The following is a 23,095-nucleotide window of genomic DNA, read 5'->3' as shown; positions in this document are numbered from 1 at the left end:
ACCTCTGTACACGAAAAATAACTCTTGCTACAAAACCAGTCCAAGAGGTAACGCATATTGTTAGCCACGGACAGGTATTTAAGATTCAACAAACCTAACCCACCTTGAGCACGCGGGAGATAGAGCTTTGCTGCCGCTATCCTAGGCTTTTTATCCCGCTAGATATACCTAGTGACCATCTGTGTCAGCAATCGCTCATCTCTATGATTAAGAAATATCGGCAAAACGTGAAGCACATAAACCCAGTTAGGGATTAAGATCATAGTATAAAGAGATATCCTGCCTATCCTGGAAAGAGGTAATGATTTCCATAGCCTCAGTGTGTTCCTAGTATTCACTCGCAAGGGTGCTATATTCAACTTATAAATACGTCAAATTTGTAGGTATCCAAACTCCCAGCTATTTCAAAGGACCCTCAGTCCAAGAGAGCGGAAAAACGTCGTCCCAGGACTCCCGTATCTGTGACTGAATTGGTAAAGCCGTCGATTTGTGCATGTTTAAAGAGAATCCTGAATAATAGCCGAACTCCTCGAGAGCACTTAAGGAATGTTGTGGTGGAGTCAGAGTCACCAGCACATCATCTGCGAAAGCTAATGTTTTTATTTCCCTTGCTTGCAACTCTATTCCCGCAATGTCCAGATCCTTTTGAATAGTTCGTAGCAGGGGCTCAAGATACAAAAGAAATAAAATGGGCGATAACAGACACCCCTGCTGGGTGCCACACAAAACTGGAAAGGAGCCTGACCGAATAACATTGACCATCAAAGAGGCTCATGGGCACACATACAACGTTGTTATTGCTTGAAAAACCCAACCCCGCAATCCTATATACCTTAAGATGGAGAAAAGGTAGTCCCAACGCACCTTATCAAAAGCTTTCTCCGCATCAAGACTTGCCAGCAACAAAGGCTCTGCGGTAGCAAGGCTCTGCGCGATGGCTAAGCAAACCTTCCGTACATTTCGACAGGAATGCCGGCCCCGAACAAACCCCACTTGACCCTCTCCCACAGACTACTATATGGAATGTTGCTAGTGGAATAACAACATTAACATTCCATGTAGAATCTCAAATAGAAGCAACAGAATCTCCAATACTAGCAACGTTCCAGAATCTCAGATAGTAGCAACAGCAACATTCCATGTAGAATCTCAAATAGGGAAAGGGAAATGGGACTTGATATACCACCTTTCTGAGGTTTTTGCAACTACATTCAAAGCGGTTTACATATATTCAGGTACTTATTTTGTACCAAGGGTAATGGAGGGTTAAGTGACTTGCCCAGAGTCACAAGGAGCTGCAGTGGGAATCAAACTCAGTTCCCCAGGATCAGAGTCCGCTGCACTAACCACTAGGCTACTCCTCCACTCCTTACAAGGAGTAGCCCCCCCCCCCCCCCCCCCCCCATATTCAACAATAATCAGTCTCTGTATCAACACGATCAACAGTAAATTTACAAATGGGGAGTGTTGAGCACTAAGCTACGTGCTCTGGATGAAAGTGCTTGGATAATAGGGGTTCCCATATAGCCCAAAAGGTCATCTTTCGCTTGGCAGTCAAACAAGCATCTCTGGATTCCATCATCATCGATATATGAAAGACAGATCTCCATGTCCCAGAAAGAGGGTGATAAAAACAATGAAGCAGGCCTTGTACAAAACAATGCCTTTTATTAGTAGATTAAAATCTCCCAGGTATTCAACATTAAATGCCCGATGTGGCCATGTTTGGCCAGTATAAAAATGGCTGCGTTAGGGGCAATAGGTCACCAGCTGATATAAAACATCAAAATAAACCAGGCTGGTGTGATTGTAAAAACATAGAAAGCTAGATGGGAGCAGTCTCTAAAAAAAAAACTAAAAGAAAAAAAACGCTGTTTTTTTTTAAAATAGACTCTTCCCATCTAGCTTTCTATGTTTTTACAATCACACCAGCCTGGTTTATTTTGAAGTTTTATTTATTTATTTCTTAGGATTTATTTACCACCTTTTTGAAGGAATTCACTCAAGGCAGTATACAGTAAGAATAGTTTTATATCAGCTGGTGACCTATTGCCCCTAACGCAGCCATTTTTATACTGGCCAAACATGGCCATGTCGGGCTTTTTATCTACAAATAAAGACATCATTTTTGTACGAGGTTTGCCTCATTGATTTATTGTCCATTTTGGATTTGGCGGACCCAACCGCCTTGTTGCTTTCTGACTCCAGAAAGAGGGTGGAAAGTCCAAGAGCCAGCGATGCAGGCTTTAGCCGAGAGTGACCTTTCATACCTGGGGAGGGGCCCACAATGATCCTTCTTCCCAAACAAAATACCTAGTGGCGAAGGAATAAATGGGCTTGCCTAGTAGCCGCTCCAGATAGTGTAGGTGGGGATTTCTCTCTTGCATCGCTTTGCATTTGTCAACAGTACAGTTCTGTAATTATGATCCAGTTCACCAGCCTTCCAGTCTGGCAAAGTCCTTCACTACGTTTCTTTGCTTGTGTTTGTTTTGTTTTTAAACTTTGATCATTTGTTGCATCTGTGAATATCACGTCGCTCATTGGTGAATAAGTTGGGAAAACATTGCTGTCGGATCCCTGGGGCATTCTGTGTTCACATCTCTCCACTAGAAAACTGACCGTTTAGTCTCACTCATTGCTTCCTATTTAACCATTTACCAGTCCCCAGTAAAATGTCAACTCTTATTCTAACCTTACATTTCATAGATTGTATAATAGTCTACCTCTGCACACTGTAGAGCAAGAGAAACATTGGATTTCCAGGTAGTGGTGAAGCATAAGGTCAAAGGAAATAGGGAGATATCAAATACCAGGCATCAAATTGTCTGACTTGGAATCAAATCTCTACTTAAGTAGTAGGCATCCAAATATCTGACTCAAGGTAAATCACTCAAATGGTCAGATTATTTATCAGAGGAAAGGCCTCGAGAAGCCCCCAGCATGAGTCAAAGCTTACGGGGGCTGGACTTCCTCGTCATTGGTCGGAAAACCTCTGTGAACTCGTCTGGTGTAAGAAAGACCCGCACGGATAACACCCGATAAAAAGTTAAGTACCGTATTTTTCGGACTATAAGACGCACTTTTTCCCCAAAAAATTTGGGAGGAAAATGGGGGGTGCGTCTTATAGTCCGAAGGTAGATTTGGCTGGCTGGCAGGCTGCCCGCCCTCCGAGTTCGGGATCGCCCTCCCCCCGGCCCTGTCACCACTTCTCCCTACTCACGTCACGCGATCTTCCCTGGTGGTCTAGTGACGTCGGGGCAGGAAAGAGCCCCCTCTTTCCTGCCCAGCGCGCTGCTCTCCATCCTCCTGTATGCATTGCTGCCTGACGGTCTCGGCGAGATTCAAAATGGCCGCCGAGAATTGAAGTCTAGACCACCAGGGAAGATCGCGTGACGTGAGTAGGGAGAAGTGGTGACGGGGCCGGGGGGAGGGCGATCCCGAACTCGGAGGGAGGGATTCGGACAAGACGCACCGGAGCACCTAGGTTTTAGAGGAGGGAAAAAGGAAATTTTTTTTTTTTTCCTATTTCCCTCCTCTAAAACCTAGGTGCGTCTTATAGTCCGAAAAATACGGTATTATCCGATGTGAGTTTATATGGACTAAGCGAATTTGTTGAACTATTTGATAAGAACAGACGAGTTCACAGAGGTTTTCCGGCCAATGACGAGGAAGTCCAGCCACCGTAAGCTTTGACTCATGCTGGGGGCTTCTCGAGGCCTTTCCTCTGATAAATAATCTGACCATTTGAGTGATTTACCTTGAGTCAGATATTTGGATGTCTACTACTTAAGAGATTTGATTCCGAGTCAGACATTTTGATGCCTGGTATTTGATATCTCCCTATTTCCTAGATAGTAGTTATAAGAAGGGAGATCACCTCTTTAATATATTTATAGTTTTGTACCTATTCAGAAGCATAAGGTCATCCAGTAGAGCAGATTGTGATGAGAGAGACTGAAGCTCTCACACATGTACACTGAAGCCACCTTTTTAAACTTTAACTTTTGTCACCAGAATAACACTTAAGAAGATTGTGGCCAGTAATGCCAAGTAAATATTTTCTGAAAGTTGGTCCTGATGTTCTGCACCTGCTGCAACCATGTGAATAAGAGCAGTGGTTGAAATAATGACCAGTTAATCTGGTCCATATTGGCTGTGAGGTCACGAATGTCATTTTACTCTTTGCCCAAACTGAAGGGATTCCTATTTCATGTGAGCTAAGTTGCTTCCATGGACTCTGTGAATTACTGTGGGCTGGTTAAATAACTGTTAATAGTGATAAAACCGGGTAGGTAGCGTTTCTTGAAATGTTGCAGGGTACAGAGGACACCAGGTAAAGAATGAATACCGTTGTCTTTCCTGACAGGAAGCCCCACAGTGCATCCAGTGCAGATTCCAAGGAATAAGTTCTGCATCCTGACTCTGGACCCTGATACACTGCCCGCCATTGCGACCACCCTCATTGAAGTCTTATTCTATTCTCACAAGTAAGTTTGGGAGTTCCTCTCCCACTTATAGTGGATTTGGGCAGTTTGCAGGTTGATGTAATATTTATTTAGTATTTAGTCCACATCTTTCCAGTGGTAGCTCAAGATGAGTTACATTTAGGTGTAGTAGATATTTCCCTGTCCAGGGAGGGCTTGCAATCTAAGTTTGTATTTGAGGCAATGGCGGGTTATATGTTGGTGGAATTTGAACCGTGGTCTCTCTGGTTCACAGCCTGCTGCTCTAACCACTAGGCTGTTCCTCTACTCACTGTTTATAAAAGGACCAAAGAAGGGTTTATTCTCCTGGTTTAATGCCTAATTCTTTGTATAAAGTTATGCACCTAAGCATTTTTCACATGTAAAGCGGTCTTAACGCTCAGAAATTGCAAAGCTGTGCACAAGAAACATAAGAACATAAGCATTGACCATACAGGGACAGACCAAAGGTCTATCAAGCCCAGTATCCTCTTTCACAACAGTGGCCAATCCAGGTCCCAAGTACCTGGCAAGATCCTAGAACAGTAAAATAGATTTTATGCTGCTTATCCTAGAAATAAGTAGTGAATTTTCCCGAGTCCATTATGGACTTTTAGAAAATTATCAAAACCTTTTTTAATCGCTGCTAAGCTAATAGCTTTTATCATATTCTCTGGCAACAAATTCTAGAGTATAATTACACATTGAGTGAAGAAATATTTTCTCTGGTAGCTTCATCGAGTGCCCCGTAATCCTAGTATTTTTGGAAAGAGTAAACAAGCAATTCACCTCTACCTGTTCCACTCCACTCAGTATTTTGTAGACCTCTATCGTATCTCTCTTCGGCCTTCTCTTGTCCAAGCTAAAGAGCTCTAGCCGCTTTACCCTTTCCTATTCCCTTTATCCTTTTTGTTGCCCTTCACTTTTCCACCATATTTTTGAGATGTGATGACCAAAATTGTACACAGTATTCGAGGTGTGGTCGTATCATGGAGCGATACAAAGGCATTTTAACATTCTCAGTTTTGCTTTCCATTCCTTTCCTAATAATTCCTAACCTTCTGTTTGCTTTCTTATCCGCCGCTGCACACTGAGGAAAGGGTTTCAACAAGATTGCCTATGCGCGTTCTGTGCTGGAGGTGTGACAGAGTTTCAATGTATTTGCAAATCTTTATGAAAATGTGTGTACGCATATAGATCACCTTCACAGTAGGGGAGAATCTGTAGGCCGAGGGATAGTCTCTCAGCACTGTTCCTGTATAGGCACATAGATGCCTTTTTTTTGGCTTTCATATATTTTTTTAAACGGGCATAAAATAACTTGGTTATCTTATGTAATAGCCACTACTCTGAGATTCCGTGCAATTCAGAGCTTGCAGAATTCTCTACCAGCATTATGGGTAGGTAACGGCTAAGCATCTCTCCCTTCCTCCCTCCTCCCCTCTGTGTAGGTATTGAGTAAGAGGAGGTGGTTAATGGCTACATATTGGGCCTCATCGTCCTCCACCTCTATCAGTCCTGGGCTTGACTGTTCCTTTGAGCTGTGCGGCTCTCTAGAGGCCGTTGTGGTTCAGATGAACAGTCTGGCCCAGGATTGGTAGAGGTGGAAGAGGATCACTGTGTAGCCCTGTGTTACCACTTCTTGCAGCATGATCTGGGATGGGTTAAAGAAAGGTGGGGGTGGGGTGATGTTCAGGTAAAAGGGGTGGCTGTGCCATAGGGGGGGCATTAGAGAAGTGGGGAAGAGGCAGTGTGCTAGGGGGGGTGATGGAGAAACCTAGGTTGTATACTGTGGGAGAGGGGCTAGAGAAAGTTGAGGAGGGGGGCATAGCACGGGGAATTGAGGGGGAGAGAAGGATATGTGTGTCATGGGACTGAGGAGAAAGATGGTGGAATACCTTTGGAAGGGGGGGCACTTTGGGAATGAGATGGAACTGGGGCCTCTCTGGGGGGGGGGGGGCAGAGAGGGGGTGGGGCTGAACCTACTAGAGAAGGGGAGGTAGGCTAGGAGGGCTGGGAAAGCAAAAAGCTAGTAGAGAGGATTTCACATTTGGGAGAGGAATCGGAGCCTATGATGGGGAAACTTCATACAGAATTGTTTTTGTAGAATCTTTAAAAATTTTGTGCAGAATTCCCTCAGGAGTACGCAATAAAAATTTTCCCCAAAGAAAAGCCAGATTGAAGGGCTTCTATAACTGCACTGTTTTGCTGCATCTAACATCCGTGTAGGAAAGATGGATCGGATCCTTTGGACCAGCCTGGTCCTGCTCTGTCTTTCATTTATAAAGTGAACAGAATAGGAGCAATATCTTAATAGCCCCTCCAAAAAAGAGGGGTGAATGACCCAACAGCGTCTATACAAAAGTGTTGAGACTGTGCAATATGAGCGTGACATTTTAAAGTAATGTGATCTATAGAGGAATTTGTGGACGGTTCCTGGATATTTGAATATTTTTCTGCTGTAATTGTCTATTGCTTATGTTTGACTTATTCTTGCTGTACACCGCCTTGAGTGAATTCCTTTAAAAATGTGGTTAAACAGTAATGTTTGTGTGGTGGCTTTTTTATTTATTTTATTTTTAACCCTGATGTGGCACTTGTGATGTGACTCAAGCTGTTCGTCACTGTTTTTTTTAAATATATATTTACGAAAATCTTAAATCCATTTAAACCACAGGTTAAAATACATCTAGAACAAGAGCAGTTAACAAGTAATCCAGATTACACAGAGCTACAGTACATAAAAATAAGAAAATAGGGTAAATACAGCCAGTATCATCTCAGGAACTAATAATATGACACACTAACTTTCATTTTATAGAATGTTTGTTTTTTTCCAGAAAAAAGAAAACTGAGTAACACCCAGAAAAGGACTCCCTCCCCCAAACTACCCCCACCATTCTCAGGAACCCATCATTCATTCCATAAAAACATACTATAAGTACATAAGTAAAGCCACACTGGGAAAAGACGAAGGGTTCATCGAGCCCAGCATCCTGTCCACAGCAGCGGCCAATCCAGGCCAAGGGCACCTGGCGAGCTTCCCAAACGTACAAACATTCTATACATGTTATTCCTGGAATTGTGGATTTTTCCCAAGTCCATTTAGTAGTGGTTTATGGACTTATCCTTTAGGAAACCGTCTAACTCCTTTTTAAACTCTGCCAAGCTAACCGCCTTTACCATGTCCTCTACCATTGTAGAGGCTGACTAAAACCGGGATTCTTGGTTTCGACCAAAACTGAATCAGCAGCTGAAATTTGCTGTTGGGTTTCAGTTGAAAAGAGGAGGGAGAAGTTGAACCCAAAAACTGCAGCTTCTTATCTCCCCCCCAACCCCCACTTAGCAAATAGCAGGTTGCCAGCACACTCCCTGCAGAGACCAGGTGTTGGGGGTTCTGCTGCCACAATCCCACCTTCAGAGACTTGACCTGTACATGCCAGGCAGAAGTTTGTATATGCAGCTATGGTCTTAGAATACCACAAGGCTGGTTGGACTCATCCTCATAAGTATTGCCATACTGGGACAGACCGAAGGTCCATCAAGCCCAGCATCCTGTTTCCAACAGTGGGGTTACAATTACCTGGCAAAATCCCAAAACAGTACAATACATTTTATGCTACTTATCCTAGAAATAAGCAGTGGATTTTCCCCAAGTAATGGCTTATGGACTTTTCTTTTAGGAAGGTATCCAAACCTTTTTTTAAACCCACTAAGCTAACTGCTTTTCCTACATTCTCTGGCAACAAATTCCAGTGTTTAATAACACGTTGAGTGAAGAACACATTTTTTGTTTTTAAATTTACTACTTTGTAGCTTCATCGTGTTCCCCCTAGTCCTAGTATTTTTGGAAAGAGCAAACAAGCGATTCACATCTGCCTGTTCCACTCTACTCAGTGTTTTATAGACCTGTATCATATCTCCCCTCAGCAGTCTTTTCTCCAAGCTGAAGAGCCCTAGCCACTTCACCCTTTCCTCATAGGGAAATCTTCCCATCCCCTTTATCATTTTCGTCGCCCTTCTTTGTACCTTTTCTAATGCCACTATATCTTTTTTTTTTTTTTTTTGAGATGCAGCGACCGGAATTGAACACACTATTCGAGGTTTGGTCGCACCATGGAGCGATACAAAGGCATTATAATGTCCTCATTTTTGTTTTCCATTCCTTTTCTAATACCCAACATTCTATTTGCTTTCTTAGCTGCCGATGCACACTGAGCAGAGGGTTTCAATGTATCGTCAACGACAATGCCTCTGTAATGCAGAACGTTCCACAAGATTTGGAAACCAGTTCAGACAGCGATGCTCAATCACACTTGTGTCTGGATTTTAAATGGTCTATGCTCCCTTACACTTGAACATGCATTGCATCATAATTTTTCCAGACTTGGATAAGAACCCAAGTCTGGAACTAAAGTTTGGTCTTGGGAATGAGGTCAGGATGGGGGTTGGCCAGAAAACCATAGACATGTTAAATTGTATTTCAGTGAGTAAATTGTATATAGATCATAATCCTGCTCTGTGTAATTGTTTTGCTTTGGGTGCATTCTTTCCTTAAAGAAAAACTTTTTTTTGGGGGGGGGGGGGGGACCCGGAATCAGTTTGCCAACCCCCCCCCCCCCCACAAAAAAAAAACCACACCCAGATCCCATGGAACAGTGGCGTAGGAAGGGTAGGGCAGTGGGGGCGGTCCGGCCCGGGTGCACATTGCTGGAGGATACAGAGAGCAGCCACGCACCTGTCGGCTCCGCTGGCTCCCTCTGCCTCGGAACAGGTTACTTCCTGTTCCGGGACACAGGGAGCCAGTGGAGCCGACAGGCACGCAGCTGCTCTCTGCACCCTTCAACAGCCAAGAATGCACCCAGGGAGGGGGGTGTCATTGTGCCGGGGGGGGGGGGGACGGATGCCGCTGCATCCGGGGGGGGGGGGGGGGGGTGCAGCAGCGATCTGCCCTAGGTGGCAACCGACCTTGCTACGCCACTGCCATGGAATCTTCCACCATTCCTTCTAGGGCTGCAATTTTTATGCTAGGGTTCTGCAATATGCCTCTTATTTTAATACAACGCCACCAAATATGCTCTATGGCTATCCTTTCCCCACATTTCTTTCAAGAGTAAGGCACAACAGTTTTGAAAAATTTATGCAACATATCCAGTGTCAAACTCTACCTATAAAGGACCTTGACACTGTTCTATTCTGTGATTTCTATTCCGCTTCTAACTTGCGATTCAAAGTGGATGACAGAGGAAAGAGAGATCCCAACCGGATAGAATTACATTAAGATCAATAATCTAATCTCAATTTTTAAAAATCCAAGTTGTTAGAAAACATAACATTAAGAAATGAACAAATAAGTTTTTAAGACCTTTTGAAAATAACCGTAAGGTGTATTTAAGAGAGCTGTTGTTAGGCTTGTATATTAACTGCCATAGGCAGGGCTTTATTTTGAGGGGGTACTGAGTACTGGCAGCTTTTCCATTATCTGCTAAAATTGACCCATAGTCCCCAAGTTTAATGAAAGAGCTCAGGCTCTACACAGCAATTCTGCCTTGTAATAGATTCTGTGACTGGTTGCGGGGGGTTCCTGGCTATTGTGGGGTGGGTCTCTCAGTGATCACTCCATCCCTGAAGGGTGGCCCAGCATTTGAGTACCGGCACCTTTTTCGCTAGAAAAAAATGCACTGGCCATAGGGCACTTGTCCAAGGTCTCTTCCTGTTGTCTTAGGTCACCGAGATCCACCTCTCACCTACCCCGTTAAGAACCCAGGAAGCCAATTTTCTAAGTTAATTATAAATGGCTGAAATAAGCCCTCAGATCCCATATTATTCCTTAAGTCCTCCAACACGCTTCTCTTATGAATCAATCTTGCCTTAGTACTTCTCCTCTCTAAGAGGGATATTATCTGCTGATCTGCAAAGATATGATGGGGAATAGACCGTAAGTGTGACCAAAGTAACGAATGTTTCTACGTGATCTTCATTAAAAAAAAAAATCTGTTCCCAGTGATGTAGTCCAAAATTCTCCCATTCTCAGAACACATTAGACCCCAATGCAGGTGGAAAAAAGAGGATTATTAAGAATTTGGAGTATTTCTAGACATCCCCTAATGTATCCTAAACTTTGAAAGTGCAAAGGGTTGTCAAACTGTGGTAATATTGAGAAATTTGCTTTATTCTCGCCTTCATTACCTGGAGTTGCTGCCTAGTGATGAAAGAACTGGGCTGTGGTTCAGGAGGAGATGCGGTCAGGGGTTCAAGCTGGTTCTGACCATGTGATCTCTAGCAGGGCCACCGAGAGACTGAGCTGGGCCCGGGGTCCCCCCCCCCCCCCAATTGCTACCACCGTCACCGCAGTCCCCGGTCTCCACCCGCCCACCTCCAGCCCCGTTGACAGCCCCCTTCCGTCCGCTACCAGGCCCCCTGCATTCAAATTGGCAGCGCCTCACCTCCTTGTGAAAGCAGCAGATAGCCTCCCTTCGGGGCCCTCCCTCACTGTGTCCCGCCCACGCGGAAACAGGAAGTTACATCAGATGAGGGCGGGACACAGTGAGGGAGGGCCCAAAGGGAGGTGAGGCGCTGATGATTTGAATGCAGGTGGCCCGGTGGTGGACAGAGGGGGGCTGTCGACGGAGCCAAGGGTAGGCGGGGTGAGACCGGAGACTGCAGCACCGGCAGCCTGGGAGCAGGAGGAGAGAGACCCTGGTGCCAGGCCCCCCCCTCTCAGCGGCCCTAATCTCTAGAAGGTGTTAGAAATTTCTAGATCATATATAGCAGCTCAACTTGGAAAGCTAAGATTATGTCACCCCTCCCCCACCCGCTGTAAATGTTTGCTACTAGGGCTCAGTTGACTGGGTTTTTATATGGAGATTGCAGGAAGAATTGTGTTTCTACTGTCTGTAAAACAGATCTGAGGGTGATGCTCTGGAGTTAGTTCTGCAGTTTTGCAATCTTCTTCCAAGAGAGACATCACTGCATGAGCATTTATGATTTTGCAAAAGCCTGCTTCTGTAGTAAATCAGTACAGGTATTTGGTATATACTGGAGATCCCTGAGGCACAGAGGATAGCATGGTGGTTTTGGTAAATTTTTATACTTGTGTACATTTTTGAATAAGTCGAGGTTTGCAATTTGATATGATGTCCTTGTTTAGACAGTATGTTTGAAATCAAGCCAGCAATAAAGTTTTGTAAATATGTAAATTTATACCAGATAACATTAGACAAGATGGGCTGAGTCTCTTTTTTTTTTTTTTTCCAGTCATTTAAATGTGAATATCAGCATTATAACTATTACTAATCACACTGAGCTGTACAGATGCACACGAGGCCATTCAATTTTATTCTGTTTCTCAGCGTTTTATCAGTCGTTCACTCCCTAAAAGTTCTAATTGACTTAGAAACATGACGGCAGAAGGCCATATGACCCATCCAGTCTGCCCACCCTCTGTAACCCCTAATTATTCCTGTTCCTAAGCGATCCCACATGCTTATCCCATGCCTTTTAAAATTCTGGAACAGTCCTCGACTCCACACCTCCACCGGGAGGCCATTCCACGCCTCCACCACCCTTTTTGTGAAATAATACTTCCTTAGATTACTCCTAAGCCTATTTCCTCTTAACTTCGTTATATGCCCCCCTCGTTCCAGAGCTCTCCTTCATTTGAAAAAGGCTCTCTTTCTGTACATAAATGCCCTTGAGATATTTAAACGTTTCTGTCATGTCTCCTCTCTCCCTCCTCTCTTCCAGCGTATACATGTTGAGGTTCATAAGCCTGTCCCTATAATTTTTGCATTCAAGACCACTTACTAATTTCGTAGCCGCCCTCTGGACCGACTGCATCCTGTTTATATCTTTCCGTAGGTGCAGTCTCCAGAACTGCACGCAGTACTCCAAATGAGGCCTCACCAGAGACTTACACAACGGCACTATCACCGCCTTTTTCCTGCTGGTTATGCCTCTCTTTATGCACCCGAGCATCCTTCTGGCTTTGACCGTCACTTTTTCTACCTGTTTGAAAGCTTTAAGGTCGTCGGACACAATCAGACTTTGTAATAAGAGGCTGACCAGTAACCAGGAATTTACAGGTAAAATTGAAATGAGGATACAACCTCATCGGTAATCAATTTATACATTTTATTTTGCAAAACTTTTTTTTTTTAATTTAAAATGGTAAGTCCCTGCTTCCCAGAGCTTACTGTTTTGTTTTAGCTGTAATTCACCCTGAACAATCTGTTTGGCTTGGCAGAATAAAAAAACTTTTTTTTTTTAAAATGTATATTAGACAAGTTTAGAAAGGGCAAAACACATGACTGCAAGTGTGTGTTAAGATGTGGTTATTGTAAAAGCAACTTCAAAGATGTGTTAACTGGATTTATGTAACGTGATATTTACTCAAAGCAGCATATTAATATTAAACATCAAGGGCTGTTTTCACTAAGGTGCGTAAGCAGCCCATAGGAATATAATGGGCCGCAAGGTATTTAGCGGACGCTAATCGTTAGCATGCGTTAGATCTGTTAGCGCATCTTAGTAAAAGGACCCCTAAATTGTGTCCTTGACACTTCATGATTTTTTTATTATTTTTAATTAAAACCATAAAACTTCCCAACCAGGGGTGTAACCAGACCTCACGGTGGGAGGGGGCCAGAGACTGAGGTTGTGGGCACATTTTGAGTGCCTCGCCTCCTGCCCTCGCAAACCAATACCTTTGCTGGCAGGGGTCCCCAACCCCTGCCAGCCGAAGCCTTCTTCAGCACCAGTCTCTAGTGCAGCCGCATTTGCTGCCTGCCCCCTGCTCTTCTTTCTTCTTGCTCCTCTTGTGCACGCTGACGCTCAGCGGTCTCCAGCTCCAGCCGCGTTCTCTGCCTGCTCTTCTTTCTTCTTGCTCCTCTTGTGCACGCTGACGCTCAGTGTCAGCGTGCACAGGAGGAGCAAGAAGAAAGAAGAGCAGGGGCAGGCAGCAAACACAGCCCATGCCCGAGACAGACACTGAAGAAGGCTTTGGCTGGCGGGGGTTGAGGACCCCGCCAGCCAAACCAGGGTCTGGATGATATTTGCGGGTGGCCCAGGCCAACGGTTGCCCCTCGTAGCTATGCCCCTGTTCCTAACAAACCACATAAGATGGTGTGCCCCCCCCCCCCCCCATCTTATACAATGAAATCTTCCCTGAGAGTGAAATACTAGTCCATAAGTCCCCCAATAACATCAAAGAGGTGCCCCAAGTAGCACAGAATTTTGCAAAACAGCCAGCTTGATACTTCCTGGCTGTTTTGCATAACACATTGGTTTTGGCCCGAGGGGAGGGGGGGGGGGTTATTTTATTTATAGGTGCCTGGATAGATCATCAATATCGCATGAGTCCACTTGGCAGTTTTACAAATAGTATGACTAAAACAAAAGGGAAATCTTCTTCCCCCCGCCCCCCCCCCAACCACTTTGATTCTTAGGCAAAAGAGAGGGAGGGGACGTGGGAAGCTTCTGTGGCCCCAAGGGACAGAATATTTAACTGAAAGCCAGCTGGAATAACCTTTCTGTAAGGAGTGTCACAGTTTGTGTTTTCCCAAATGAAATTTTGGAAGAGTTTAAAATGTTAACATTTTTATTTTGGTATCTAAATATTTGCAGTTTCCTTAAAAACGTCAAGCGTGTTTAGTTGAGTCACTACTTCATCAGAGGGTGTGATGTGGTTTCTTAGGAATTAACGTCTCCTTGGGCTCTGATACAAAATGAAACACAGCATCATGCGTCCGTGCACAGACAGCGTGCTCAGTCAGGGTACTTGACCTGCCACTTAGCCGTTGATGCCAATATCCACATACTTTTTGAGTGTACAGCCCGGTATTTCTTCATCTTCCTTTTTGGTTTTATGCTCAGCCAGAGTCAGTCATCTGTATCAATATCATGTGTTCTCTTACAGGCCGCCTCCTTTTTTTAACTCTTTCTCTGCTACAGTGTGTAACTGTAGCAGCTGCTTGCAACAAGGTTGCCCTGTCTCATTTGATTCTAGTTGTTAGACCAGACAAATGGGAAATATCAGCAAAGCATGAGTAAAAGTTTAAAAAAAAAATTAACATTTAGAAGAGTGACAAAAAGCACGATTCAGGATGAGGGGTAAAAGTGTTCATTCCCGATGATTGCTGTGTCTGGAAGACTGGAAGGGAAATGATTTTGAGGTGTTATCGAGCCACTTTAGGTTTCATATACATTTGTAAGTAATATCCTATGCCATATTTTGTATTGTCTGAGTAATTTTACTGCTGTAATTGTCTGTTGCTCATGTTTGACTTAGTCTTGCTATGCCCCGCCTTGAGCACTCTACCAAAACCCTTATCCACACTATTTATCACCTCCCGTCCTGATTATTGTAACCTACTACTCACCGGCCTCCCTCTTAGCCATCTCTCTCCTCTTCAATCAATCCAAAACTCTGCTGCGCAACTCATTTTCCACCAAAGTCGCTATGCCCAAATTAGCCCTCTCCTTAATTCACTTCACTGGCTCCCTATCTGTTTCCATATTCAATTCAAACTTCTTTTATTGACCTATAAGTGCATTCACTCTGCCGCTCCCCAGTACCTCTCCACTCTTGTCTCCCCCTACCTTCCCCCTCGAGTGCTCCGTTCTGTTGATAAATCTCTCTTGTCCGTCCCTTTTTCCTCTACTGCTAATTCAAGACTCCGTTCCTTTTCTCTCGCTGCACCTCACGCCTGGAATGGACTTTGGGAGCCTGTACGTGTAGCCTCGTCTTTAGCCGTTTTCAAATCCAAACTCAAACCCCACCTCTTTTTACCACTGCTTTTGACTCTTAACTCACTTACCCTGTCCTTTGTCCTCACCTCTTTATTCCCTTACCCTTAATTATTCTGTCATTTTACCTGTCTTATCTAGATTGTAAGCTCTTTGAGCAGGGACTGTCTTCTGTGTATGGTGTACAGCGCTGCGTATGCCTTGTAGCGCTATAGAAATAAGTAGATAGAGTGAATCCCTTCAAAAAGGCAGTAAATAAATCCTAATAAATATGCATAGGGAGATGGTAAATGGTACCTGATCCTAGTGTAGGAAGAAAAAACAAACCATAAAGATACCACCTTAGTTAGTTCCTTGCTGGTTTTAAGCCTCCTGGCAGCATTTTCCCAGTGACGCAACCTCTCTTTGATCTGTTCCAGCACTCCAAAAGATGGCCACGACCGTAACTCCATCCAGTTCTTTGCCTTCTCTTTGATCGAGGGCTATATCTCCATCGTTATGGACACAGAGACCCAGAAGAAGTGAGTATAAACTGCTTGCTTAACCTGAAGTGCTTGTGTAACCATACCTGTTCCCTCCCACAGACCTCCTCTCCCCACCAAAAAAAAAACCAAAGAAAAAACTTGCATCATTAAACGCTCATTACCATTTCTGCCCAACTATCTTGATAAATGTTCTGTAGCTCATACAACACTTTGACTGTGTTTTCTGTGTAAGAAGTACAGCCCTTCTTTCAGGGAGACTGCGTGATATTTTTATGGTTATGCAGAGCTAAATCATTTCTTTCTGGGAGGATCTTTTGCTCATGTTTAGTTACCACATATTTCTTGCTTTAAGATTTCCCAGTGATCTCCTCCTGACCAGCTCCTCTGAGGAGCTCTGGCACATGGTGAGGATCGGCGGGCAGCCCTTGGGATTTGGTAAGTATTCCTTTTCACAGAGAAAACTGTTCTTATGACAGCTACGCCAACAGGAGGAAAATAAGATGATGATCTTTTGTTCATTGGACTAACGTAATACGTTTTTTTGACGAGGTTTGAAGGCAGAAGCACCACCTTCAGGCCAGGTATGAGCAAAAGACGATGATGTCCAATTGTATTTAGTCAACTCAACAAAAGACAAGTAGCATGGTCAACACGGCTCTTCCAAGAAAAGTTGAAGTTGATCACGCTGCTTGGCTTTTGTTGAGTTGCTCCTTCATCGGATGCAGTTTCTCCACCTCTGTGGTCCTGTATTTAGTCCAATAAAAATGTATCGCCTTATTTTCTTTGTTTTTATTTATTACCTTTAAATTTGACTAACACAACAATCACACTGCATAAGCTGTAGAAGAATCAGGCCCCACTGCATCCTTCTTACCCACAAACTATAGATAAGAGCTGAAAGAGGAATGAGGAGGGGGCATCAGTTACTGAGGAGTGACTTTTGTGGCATGTTGTTGTACAGTGTAATTCACCCAGTGCTTCCTGTATCTCTTGCTTACATGTGTTTAATCTTTCTCTACTGATACAACTCTAAATGTCAAATAAGGCAAAATCAATAGAAAGAAGGAAAGAGAACAGTTGGAGCATTAAAGTTAGGAAAAAGCATATGGGGAAAATGCGGTAAGGAAAACTATACATTAGCAAGAATGCAACTAATCTGTATCACGGATCAGCTGGACGTTGTAGTCAGTTCTTATTGGAGTGTGCCCGGTGATTTACATGTGAATTTCTAAGCAGCAACCTTATAATGGACTAGGGGGCATGTGATGAAGCTACAAAGTAGTAAATTTAATACGAATCGGAGAAAATTTTTCTTCACTCAACCTGCAATTAAACTCTGGAATTCATTGCCAGAGAATGTGGTAAAGGCGATTGGCTTGGCGGGGTTTAAAAAAAGGTCTGGCTAGCTTCCTAAAGGAAAAGTCCATAGACCATTATTAAATTGACTTGGGGAAAATCCACTGCTTTATTTCTGGGATAAGCAGCATAAACTTTTTTCGGGATCTTGCCAGGTATTTGTGACCTGGATTGGTCACTCTTGGAAACAGGATGCTGGGCTTGATGGACCTTTGGTCTGTCCCCTTGTGGCAATACTTATGTAACTTAATGTTTACAAAATGGTAACATTTGCTGTTTATCGTGTTCATCAAAACACTGTGACGTGACTAGATACTTAGCAGAGATCACAGTGAGCTTCTGTATTTCTCATGATAACCCAGAAGTAGAGAGATGAACTCCATTCAGGGGTCTCGTGTGTGAAATGATAACTGAGTTCTCAGGGGAGTGATATGGACCTGCAACCTCTGAACCCCGAAAGAGTTTGCTATTGTCCAAGTCAGGGGCGTAGCCAGACTTCGGCGGGAGGGGGGGTCCAGAGGTGAGGGGGCACATTTTAGCCACCGACACCCCTCCCCCGCCCCGTCATTGCCAACACCAACAACTTTGACCCCCCCCCCCCGGCTGACGACCCTCTCAACCCCTCTTCCTGCCATCAACCCGCCGTCTGCTAGGGGGACCCCAACCCCTGCCAGCCGAAGTCTTCTTTCTTTGTTGTGTTTCTGAGTCTGACGTCCTGCATGTACAATGTGCAGGATGTCAGACGAAGAAAGAAGACTTCGGTTGGCGGGGGGTGGGGTCCCCCGCTAGCAAAGGTAGCAGACGGCGACGGCGGGTTGGCGGTGGGAGGGGGGGTTGAGGGTCCCGTGGCCCCATAGTAGCTACGCCCCTGGTCCAAGTAGGATCCAACAGAACACCAGCTGGTATGGTGCCAGAGAGGAATTTATACTAAAGGCCCAGTCCTCGAGTTTGAGTTCAGGTTGAACTTTTATTTAATATACCACAATCTAGAAATATCTAAACATTTGCAAAAGTAAAAAAGAATAGTAGGGAGAGGAAAATAAAGAACAATGGAAAGACAAGTAAGGGAGCTAGGTTACAAATGTTTGCATAATAGGGAGAAGGGATAAGGGGATGGGAAACGTAACCATAAAAGAAAACAAAAGGACGGGAGGACAAGACCAAAAGCGCATCCCAGGACCTACAAAATGAAGGCAACTTAAACAGTATCAAGAGGTCCTTCAGGTCCAGCTTACATGACAGTAAAAGCTTTATTGAAAAGAAGTGTTCAAAGCTGCCTTAAAATTCCTAAAGGAAAGCTAAGCTCGAAGGTCAAGGGGTATTAACGTCCAGTGTGTAGGGGCACTCTGGAGTAGCTTGTAGATATGACATGGTGTAAGTGAATCTGCAGGTGAGAAGAGCAGTAAGTTAATGTCTATTTAGAGGAATGAAAAGAAAATCCATGGATGATGTTGGGTCTGTAGACTGAAAAGCCACTGCTTATCTGTGGTGTGGGTCACAGGGAGTGGATGTACCATGGGATCCTGCAGTCAAGGCAGTTAATGTAGTTGGATTTCGAAAGGTGTTAGATGGTTCCTGGAGGAAAAATCCATGGATGTTGGGTCTGTAGACTGAAAAGCTGCTGCTTATCTGTGGTGTGGGTCACAGGGAATGGATGTACCATTCAATCCTGCAGTTAATGTAGGATTTCGAAAGGTGTTAGATGGTTCCTGGAGGAAAAATCCATGGATGTTGGGTCTGTAGACTGAAAAGCTGCTGCTTATCTGTGGTGTGGGTCACAGGGAATGGATGTACCATGGGATCCTGCAGCATACTTGTGTGATAGATTTTATGTATTTATTTATTGGTCCACTTGTATGCCACATTTTCCCAGCTTATGCGGGCTCAATGTGGCTAACAAAGTTACAATAAAATTGCATTATACAATAGCAAAAATTGGCAAGATAAGAGAAGCTGACAGAAGGGAAAAGAGTTCGACTTATTGGGACCCAGGGCAGAAAGTTTTGGGAGGGAACACTTAAGTCTCCTAGCAGACTATCTCCTTCAGGTTCAGGCAGGTTTGAGGCCTCCCAGAAAGGCTTCAAAGGGAAAGGGAGAGGCGATGAGGATTTAAGAGAGCAGATGAAGGAAGCACAGCCAAATGGGTTTGTTATAATGCCACAGAAATTGAGCAAGTAGGTCAGTTCTAGTTGGTTACTGTCCAGCAAAACTGTGGATGCCTAGAAGGTGGATGTTTGGGCAAAACCCTCTCTAGTTTTGGTAGCTTAGATTTACAGACATTGGATGTAAGACTTGGTGGGCAGGAGGCCAGGTGTTTGGGTCGTGTATACTCATTTACCCAGGATGTAGAGAACCAAGAAGAAAACAAATTGGGTAAGAAGTGTTTCTCATATAAGCGGTTGGGCTTCTACAGGAAAGAAAATTAGCAGGTAAGATCCAACATCTCTTGTGGGAATCTTTGATATGTATAACATTCTGTAGTGTAAACTGCTTTTGGGCATTTGATGGTGTTAAAAATCTGTGTATTTATTACTGTTATGATTTTTCTTAATCTATCACATGCTAAAATGATAGAATCATCATAACTCCCAAATAAAATGAAATTAAACTTTTCCCACGCCTGTCAAGATTCCAATTGCAGAAAGAAAAAGCGAAGCTGTGGCTGGAAAACAGATTAAAAAGTGAAATGCAGGAAAAGTATTAACTGCAGCTACCCTTTTTGAGCAGACGGGAGGATGATGAATGAGGAGTGGTATTTATAGAGGGGGTTGTAGATGAGATGGATGGTGGACATTATTTTAAATTACAGTAAGAAACTAGATCCAAGGAATGTTGCTGAATCGCCTTCCAGCAGGGCAGTTTTAAAACACAAATCTTCTGGAATTCTACTTGGCTGCTCTTTTTATTTTCATATTGTTTGAGGCATGTGACCATAGAATTCATCCTATAATGCAGACGTGCATGCTTGGGGTGAGAGACGGTCATAGACTCTGATTTAGTTTCTAACCGTCTGGCTTTATTTTTCAGATGAGTGTGGAATTGTAGCTCAGATTGCTGAACCCTTGGCGACGGAAGATATTTCTGCTTATTATATCAGTACTTTTAATTTTGATCATGCCTTGGTAAGTTCTGGCTGTTATGTTGCAAATATTGCTTGTTTAAATAAAACACGGGCATGTCATGACTGTTCCCACTGATCAAATACCATCCTTCATCGTGGGAACATCTGTCTATTAGACACGGGTCAGCCTGCCAGAGGAATCTCCATGAAACAAAGTAAATGCATGATTTGTATATCTCTGCCATTGTGCGTCTCCTAGGACCTCAGTCATTCAGTTCGTGTTTGCTTTTCCACCCCATAAGGAATTCCAGCCAGGGAGAGAGCAATCTGAGAGGAATTTATGATCCTGCCAGGAAATTAAAAAAATGCATTGCCTGAGCTCTGTCTGTGTAGGTTGTAGGGAAAAGCTCTTTGTTTCCTTTAATGTGAAGGAAGGAAGTTGTGGAAAACCTCAAGAGGTCAGGCTGTATGTTGTAATGTCTGCAAGCAGTGAGTCATTGTTTGACACAGGAATGCCCCTTCTCTCTCATCATGGAAGGATGCGTGTGTCTTCTCTGGACTCTCTTACTTACCTGTGTCTTTACCTGCTGAGAAAGAAGTGAGTTGTGCTTGTCTTTTCATCACACTGGAAATTTGTAACCATGTCCCCAAAATGTATATTTCCAAATGTTATTCTCTGTAACCAGAAGATGCAGAGTGGAGTGAATGTCTGGCCTCTTCTTGGCACCCTCTTGCACAGAGAGAGCCTGGCATCTTTAGAAAATTGTTTGCCAGAAAGTCGCTGTATATTACATTGTAAAACACGTTGTGAGTCCAGATACTTCTGAAGGATCTGTGGATCATTATTATTATTATTAACATTTGTACAGCGCTACCAGACGCACGCAGCGCTGAACACCTGACACAGAGAGACAGTCCCTGCTCGATAGAGCTTACAATCTAAAATAACACAGACAAGACAATTAAGGGTGAGGAAAGTACTGGGTGAGAAGGAACAAGGATAGGGGAATTGAGTAGTGGTTAGGAGCCAAAAGCAGTGGTGAAAAGGTGGGTTTTCAGCATAGATTTGAAAACAGGTAGAGATGGAGCTAGACGTACAGGCTCAGGAAGTCCATTCCAGGCATAAGGTGCCGCGAGGGAAAAGGAACGAAGCCTGGAATTAGCAGTGGATGAGAAGGGGGACGACAAGAGAGATTTGTCCAGCGAGCGGAGTTTACGGGGAGGAATGTAGGGAGAGATGAGAGAGGAGAGGTACTGGGGGGCTACAGAATGGATGCATTTAAAGGTCAGTACGAGAATTTTGAACTGTATGCGGAAGCGGACAGGGAGCCAGTGAAGTGACTTGAGGAGTGGGCTAGTGTGGGTAAAACGATTTTGGCGGAAAATGGGTCGTGCTGCAGAATTTTGGACAGACTGGAGAGGAGAGAGATGGCTGAGCGGAAGACCAGTGAGAAGCAAACTGCAATAATCCAAGCGAGAGGTGACAAGGGTTTGGATAAGGGTTCTGGTAGCGTATTCAGAGAGGAAGGGGCGAATTTTTCTAATGTTGTAGACAAAAGAAGCGACAGGTTTTGGCCGTCTGCTGTATGTTAGCGGAAAAGGAGAGGGAGGCATTAAAGATGACTCCTAGGTTGCGAGCAGATGAGACAGGGAGGATAAGGGTGCCATCTACTGAAATAGAGAATGGGGGGAGGGATCATAGTATTGAAAAGGTGGGGGACTGTTCGTTTGTTGGCTGATGTAGCCCCCATTTTTAATGTCACAGGAAGAGAGTGGCACTTGAACTGTCTTACTGAAGGTTGCAGGGGAATGGTCATCCAGCAGAGCATCGTTCCAACTTCATTTTTTTTAAGGCAGTTGTGTAGTTATTAGAAAATCTTTTATTGAATTATTATTTTTTTTAAAGTAACAGAATTACTTTAGTGGAGGAGTGGTCTAGTGGTTAGAGCACCGGTCTTGAAATCCAGAGGTGGCCGGTTCAAATCCCATTCTGTTCCTTGTGATCTTGGGCAAGTTACTTAACCCTCCATTGCCTCAGGTACAAACTTAGATTGTGAGCCCTCCTGGGACAGACAAATATCCAGTGTACCTGAATGTAACTCACCTTGAGCTACTACTGGAAAAAGGTGTGAGCAAAAAAATCCAAATAAATAAATAACTGAATAGAAGCAAACACATCCCTTCCCCTCCCCTTAAACAATACCTCAGTAATCTACTATAATAAAACTCACCCTCAACGTTCTGAAGACACTGACGTCACTGCAGCTACTCAGACACTGGTTCGTAAGTTCATGGTGGTGAAGCCACAACACTCACCATGTCTCCATGCCCCGCCCTCGCGTCACACGTGATGATGTCTAGGGCGGAACAAATACAGAATAACGCAAATGAACGAATGGGGAGGAGTAGGGAAACACGCGGAGCCTACTCCTCCCCTTCCAATGAATCGCTGCAGACAGCCTCATAAAACGAGGACACTTGCCCAGGCCCATTTCAAGGCCTCACCCCGCCCCTTTCACGCTATCGCCCCACCCCCGGTCGACACCTCTTTCCCCCATCATCTTCCCTCCCCCCTGTCACATCCCCTCCCCTTACGCGACTATCCCTGGTGGTCTAGAGGTACCTCATCGCTCGGGCCAGGAATGAAAGAGCCCCCGCTTTCCTGGCCGGAACGCTGCTGCTAGCTGCCCTGCTGCATCCTGTGTAAGTCCGGCTCTCGGCATTTCAAAATGGCTGCCGAGAGTTGAAGCAGCCTCGCAAGACTTCAACTCTCGGTGGCCATTTTGAAACGCCGAGAGCCGGACTCGCACAGGATGCAGCAGGGCAGCTAGCAGCAGCGCTCCGACCAGGAAACAGGGGGCTCTTTCTTTCATGCCCCGACCGAAGAGGTACCTCTAGACCACCAGGGATAGGTCGCGTAAGGGGAGGGGAAGGGAGTCCCGTGCCCGCCTCCGACGACAGGAGGGCGTGGGACTCGGAGGACA

At 44.4% G+C, this 23,095-nt stretch overlaps 1 protein-coding gene across 3 annotated transcripts in view; it reads left to right on the top strand.

Annotated features, from left to right (window-relative positions):
* Positions 1-23,095, top strand: part of CASTOR1 (cytosolic arginine sensor for mTORC1 subunit 1) — a 74,140-nt gene that overhangs the window by 41,325 nt on the left and 9,720 nt on the right. For all 3 annotated transcript variants that reach the window (XM_030218985.1, XM_030218982.1, XM_030218984.1), the window contains exons 5-8: positions 4,367-4,487; positions 15,629-15,730; positions 16,047-16,129; positions 20,078-20,172. In XM_030218985.1, the coding sequence (XP_030074845.1) occupies positions 4,367-4,487; positions 15,629-15,730; positions 16,047-16,129; positions 20,078-20,172 (401 nt within the window). The remainder of the gene's footprint in view (positions 1-4,366; positions 4,488-15,628; positions 15,731-16,046; positions 16,130-20,077; positions 20,173-23,095) is intronic.

Source organism: Microcaecilia unicolor, chromosome 11, assembly GCF_901765095.1.
Source record: "Microcaecilia unicolor chromosome 11, aMicUni1.1, whole genome shotgun sequence".
NCBI lineage: Eukaryota > Metazoa > Chordata > Amphibia > Gymnophiona > Siphonopidae > Microcaecilia > Microcaecilia unicolor.
The sequence above is the reverse complement of the archived record's forward strand: the minus strand, read 5'-3'. Positions and strand labels throughout refer to the sequence as shown.